The sequence below is a fragment of the Ruditapes philippinarum genome, unplaced genomic scaffold (assembly GCF_026571515.1).
Source record: "Ruditapes philippinarum isolate M1 unplaced genomic scaffold, ASM2657151v2 ctg7163_1_1_1_1, whole genome shotgun sequence".
NCBI classification, from domain to species: domain Eukaryota; kingdom Metazoa; phylum Mollusca; class Bivalvia; order Venerida; family Veneridae; genus Ruditapes; species Ruditapes philippinarum.
This window is the reverse complement of record NW_026856915.1, coordinates 42,406-48,527: the sequence shown is the minus strand read 5'-3', so window position 1 is coordinate 48,527 and position 6,122 is coordinate 42,406. Positions and strand designations below refer to the sequence as shown.

At 32.0% G+C, this 6,122-nt stretch overlaps 1 protein-coding gene across 1 annotated transcript; it reads right to left on the bottom strand.

Moving 5' to 3' along the window:
- Positions 1-325: 325 nt before the first annotated feature.
- Positions 326-6,091, bottom strand: LOC132748132 (17-beta-hydroxysteroid dehydrogenase 14-like; the record flags this gene model as incomplete). The annotated part of the gene is made up of 7 exons (XM_060737680.1): positions 326-493; positions 754-865; positions 2,508-2,575; positions 3,652-3,756; positions 4,531-4,622; positions 5,347-5,403; positions 6,052-6,091. Coding segments are annotated over 7 exons (603 nt in total), but the record flags the coding sequence as incomplete, so codon positions are not given.
- Between the last annotated feature and the right edge of the window lie 31 nt (positions 6,092-6,122).

The window sequence follows — 6,122 nt, the reverse complement described above, 5'->3', positions numbered from 1 at the left end:
AAAATAATCCCATAGTCACCCAAACGAAAAAATATTCAAACAGAGGTGTTTGTATTTTTCTCAACTGTAAGTACAATCTGAACAAGAAGAAACTAACAGAGGCATTTATAAGATCTCACATGAGCTGGCATTTGACATCAACTATTCTGTGAAAGTGTCAACAAGAGTATTGCACACTAACATGTTCCTGAACTCGTTTCATGAATGTATTTTAATAATTGTCGGATGTTTGTTTTTTTATCACATATCCAATTCATATGCTGTTTTTCATATATTTTGGCGAATTTAAGAATGTTGGTAATTTACAGAAAATGTAACGTTCAATTTATTCCCAAAAATTGTCTATTTTCAGTAACATTCTATTTTATATTAATTCAATGCCTCCGGTACACATTAACTCCTCACCAGTAGTGAAGGTGGCGTCTACAGCAAGGAACAGACAAGCTTTTCCTATCTCTCTAGGTTGACCAATCCTATTTAATGGCTGCAATAAAATCCCATGGAAGTAACGTTGTCAATTAAAAACCCTGCATTGTAAGTGCCTATCATTACTTACTTTGAATACAAGGATGTCGAGAATAAAATCTTGGAGATGCATAAAGCGTGATAAATTGAGATTTATCGGCTACTAAAAAGTATTTTTTGATTTATGTTATTGTTTCAAGAACTGAACTAAAGTGTCTCAAATTAATAACTGTTAAATATGCGCAGCTTTTTACATTGATTAAGATAAATTTGTTAAGGGATAGAAAAATTATTTACATGTAAGGAACCGATATAGTTAAGTCTTTCCTCTGTCATTTCATTACCACTTGCTTTCTCAACACTTCGCATTAACGGAGTGTCTATACACCCTGGTGATATACTGAAATATACATAAAACTTATTTTTATAGCCAAAGCATAAATATTGAAATGTAACTGTGGTATTATATAAGCAATAAATATGTAGTTCTTTTATAACCTGGCAACAAACTGAAAAAAAAATATAATTATGTAGTATTTATACAACATGGAGATTTAATGATAAATTCATGTAGTATTTCGTAGTATTGATACCAGCTGGCGATATACTGAAAAATGCATATACTATTTATACAACCTGGAAATATATATTGTAAACATGTATGTAGTATTTAAACAACATATTGGGATATACTGGAAGATTTTCACAGAAACAATATACAGTATGTAATATTTATGCAACACGGGTAAATACTCACATATCCATGTAGAATTTATAAAATGTTCATGGGGATTTACTACAATATTTATGTAGAAGCAATACAACACTGGGAATAATCAGAAATATTCATGTAGTATAAATTTCACACAACCTGGGGATATATCTAAACTTCTAAATTGAAATCTACATGTAGTAGCGTGTGGTAAACTGAAATACTTATGTCGTATTTTTACACATTTATTTAAATTATCATGTTCAGTTCGTGGCCAAGCTTACACTTTTGTAATTAGGTAAGACTTACGTGAATTTGTAATTAAAGTTTACATCTGCTGACCTCTACACGTCGAACAACAAGCGTTTATTTAATGAATAAATTGTGAGTGTTTTTTTAATCCAGTTTGTTGGGCCATGTACTTCGTTAATATATTCCTACACATTTGAGCGCTAATCATACATTATTCACAAGATCGCACTCTTGTCGAGAAAACTGAATTCGGTGTAAGTCATTCAAATTGTCTTTTTAAAAAGAAGACTATTAAATTGTGTTTGGCTTTACAGCACATCAAACATTTAAGTACATATGGCGTCAAGCAGGAAATATGGTTTCGGCTACCTCGGGTGTAACAAACTTAAAGCAACACCGGGGTCAAAACCACCTCACCTGCTGGAGCTAAGAGATGCATAGACCCCAGTTGTCTGAACCTATGCCGGCGCCTATTACGATCACGCACGGATAAACATTGGAGGCAACTCTGAGGCATCAACCTTTAAAAGCAACTCCTCAGTCACAAAGGGCATAAAACTAGATCCTATTCCATTGAGAACATGAAAATGTGTGTTTCTCTTGGGACTCGTTCCGAAATGGCCGCTCGTGAGCCGCGAGGTAGTTTAAATGAATGGTTACCGATTTCTAATATGCCTGGCACCTGGCATAGTGGTAGGAGTTGGGAGGTACATGGTATGCAAGCAAAATGTGTCTCATTAGTCAGAAATGGCTGGCCCTTTCAGTAGGGGTTACACTATAATAAACTTTACCTTTTTTGTATATGGTCTATTTCTGGTGTATATGATAAACAAATATATAATTAGTAATAAAGACATTCGGTCTGTTAAATGGCTCTATATATAAACAGCTGTTTGTATTTAGCGGCGCGGTTTATATTAAAAAACTAACCTTTATATACGGACATATAAACCGTAGGAAATCATTAAAACATACTTATTTTAGCCAAAACTTCCTTTTGGGGGAGTCAAAAATTACTTCATCCTTATATATACATGTTGAAACGTGCAATGCTATAAAAATGATTCTATTTACTTACCAATTGACACGAACTCCGTGTTTTGCCTCGTCAATAGCGAGAGCTTTCGTTAGTGACAAGCATCCACCCTTAAAAAATGAATGTTATGGTTTGAAGCATTTCATACAAAATAAACTTGACAAGGCTTACCATGCAGACATTGACAGAAGATAACCAAGTAAAGAGAGTGTCAATTTAGAAAAGGAAAGCTACAAAAGTGGTCAAGTTTGTTCAGAAAACTGAAGGATTTATGACATAGATTGTTTCTCCCTTGGTGGAATCGGCCGGACATCAAGTCTATTACATGTACTTTTTAATGCAATGAATTAAATTTAACTTAACGGTTGCTTTCACGTTCAACACAATGTATATAGAAAACCCCGTACTGTAACAGTGTAAAGGCGGGCATGCTGAAAACCTTAGGCTAAGCTCAACAATATAATAACGTGATAATTCAGGATTCTTTGAAGACACATCAGCAGATGGTTCGGATTTTGATGAGGTTCCTAGATGTTAACAATATTTGGTTGGGTTTGGGTCGCATCAACAAAGTATAGGTTACGTGGCGATTTTCAAGCTTTTACTGAAGGAGAAATGCCTCAGGTGCCCATCTGCACATTATTTCAGGATAAAATGTTAACGGGTACCTGAGTACCACCACCAACGTTCTGTGACCGGTACAGTTACAACTGATTATGAATAAATTGACGTTTAAAATGCATTCGAATAAATAGAGGATATTGAATGAGTGTATGATCAATACTGAATTCATTGAACGAGCTCAATAAATTATATCATGCGGAGTGTCTGGCGAGCAAAATATTATTTTACGCAACGAGTTCAATAAATCTAGTAATGAACCTACACGAATATAATATTCTGGCATATCCAAAATATAGACTGTTTAAAGTGCAAAAGAATCATTTTTCAATGATGCGCCTATTTATAGTGTAAACTAACATTTAATAAGCGTCTTTACACTATATAACGCAAATGACGGCACGTCAATATACTCGCATATGCTAGGCCGTGCGATATCATTTTTTACGGAGTCGCAAAATCGGCACGTGTATTCAATATTAAAGTGGTAAAATATACTAGAAAAATAATGAAAAGTGTTATTCATTTTAAAAAAATCTGGACAAAAAAATATTGCAATAATTACCTTAGTTGCACAATAACTTGATGCCAATCCAGTACCAGAATGGGCACTAATACTCGTGATGTTAACTATATTACCCTTGGATTTCCTCAGGTAAGGGAGAGCATACTGTAAAAGATAACAGTTGATTTCAGTTGATGAATCGAAAGAACAATTTTTGAAATAATAATCAATTTTGTTAATCCTTACAAAAAGTTTTCAATATATCATATTTTGTATATGACAAGGTGACGAATCTTCTTTGTGCAGTGAATAGATAAAGAAAAAAAAGTTGTTTATTAGAAAACTTTATTTACTTCGGCAGCGCTTCCAATAATTGTACATATTCATCAGCCGAAAGTTGTTGTTTTTTTTTTTTCATTCACAATAATGGTATTGTAATAAATTTTCGATTGCAATTTACAAAAAAAAATATCATAATTTTTATTACATTACTACCCTTTACTTTAGGTCAGTCATTATTTTTATGCGTTTCCATAATCAAAACCTTACTATGGATCAAAATGAGTAATGAATATGTTAAGATGTTTCACCGTGCAGCTCCAAAAGACAAGATAACGAAACAGGATAGTACTTTACTTGCAGTAAAGGTTATTATCAAGATACCAAAAGGTTGGACTCCGCCTTCATTTCTGTGACGTTAAAAACAATTTAAACATTCCCTTTACCATGTTTACCTGCTATTCGGTTATTACTATCAAGATATCAAAACTAGACACTTACAGAACTTTCAGTGAAATATTGACGCATATCTTATTTGCCGTGAAGTTACTGACATTTACTTTATTTGGTTTGAAATAACAGCCAAGATAACAAAAATGGACATACACTTGCTATGTTAATTGTAAAATTATTGACAAGATAAAAAAAATATATACTTACTTTACTTGCTGTGAAGTTACTGACAAGATTCAGATTTAGAAGATCTCTAAAACTTTGCACTGTCAGTTCATCAATGGTTTTTGACCCTGGATCTGAAAATTACAGCAGTCATCAAAGTTTAGAAATTTTATTCACTAAATATGTCTAATTTGAATAAGAAAATTGTTGAGCCATGTATGGGAAACTGCATTCCCTATCACTGGGCATGTCTAATTTGAATAACTATGTACAGTATGGGAAACTGCTTTCCCTCTTACTGGGAGAAATAAAGTGGTCATGTCTTAAAATAATAAAAACTGACAGATTCAATAATGGCACATATTTCGTTCTGTAATAACTTATAGTGTGTTTGGTTTAGAACGTAAAGTATCTACTCTCCGAGCACTCATTAGATGTTTAATTTGCATAAAAATAAAACTGTATAGTTTTTTAAGTTTTTCCCAAAATTTAAATTGAGCAATATTTTTAAACAATAAATTGACTTTAGACATTTTGTATTTTTAGTAATGGCAAATGGTAAAATGAACAGTTGATGTGAATTATTTATTATCACATTTTGAATTTTGTAAAGGTTTTCATAAAACGTAACTACTTTTTAGCATAGCATACAGATTAAGTGATTAGATCTTGATGTTTATGATATCTAAAGATTCATAAAAATACAGAAATGTTTCACAATAAAAGCTTTGCTCGTCTTTTGCATTCGTATATACATCTGTATTTATAATGTCATTCAATGAAAAATATTTGATTATGATGATGATGAGTTATTTTTTTCTGTCTAAGTTTTATATGTTTCCAATAAAAATGCATTACGTGTTCCGACGTTGTTAACTAAACAATCCAGTTGACCATACTTCTTTACCACAAGTTCTACAGCATTCTGAAATGTGAAGTTGAATTCGTTAATTCAATATGGGTCAAACATGTACTAAATTGGAAAAGAATATCTGACACCATTGTATAATTACCATGTAGGAAATTTGTGTTTCGTAAGCAAGAAGTCTTCATACATTACAATTATTGATATACAAGTACTGTATATTAGCATCTTATCAAGTTTCTTTTAGGTTGTAACAGACAAAGCAGAAGTAAATGTTTCTGTTGGTCTTAATATTAAGTTCACTAAGAATGTAGTATAAGATAGGCGTTCAATGCAATTAATGCTTCAAGATAACAAAATTATTATATTTTCAAAGAAACATTTCTTCATTATCACCGAAAAAAACAAACACTTTTCTTGACAAAACAAACAAATACAATAATATATGTTCGAAGAAACATTACTTTAAAACGTAACATATAATTCCAGTTTCCTTTGCGACACTGACTCTACCTTTCATTTACACATTTTAAGTCAACTGTTATCCATGAAGCTGCCTACTTCTTATTCTCCAGCTCACTCAATCCATAATTTTTCACAACAAATTTTTCTTATTTAAATTCTGGAAATTTAAACATTGATCTTTCCAATTAACTTCGTATAGAAATAGTAGTATATTTAAAGCCATTAAATAAAACCCTTTAATTTTTCTTCCTTTGTCATGTTACAATGAAATAAAAAAATTTCCCAGGGGGTTGACTGAGCAAAT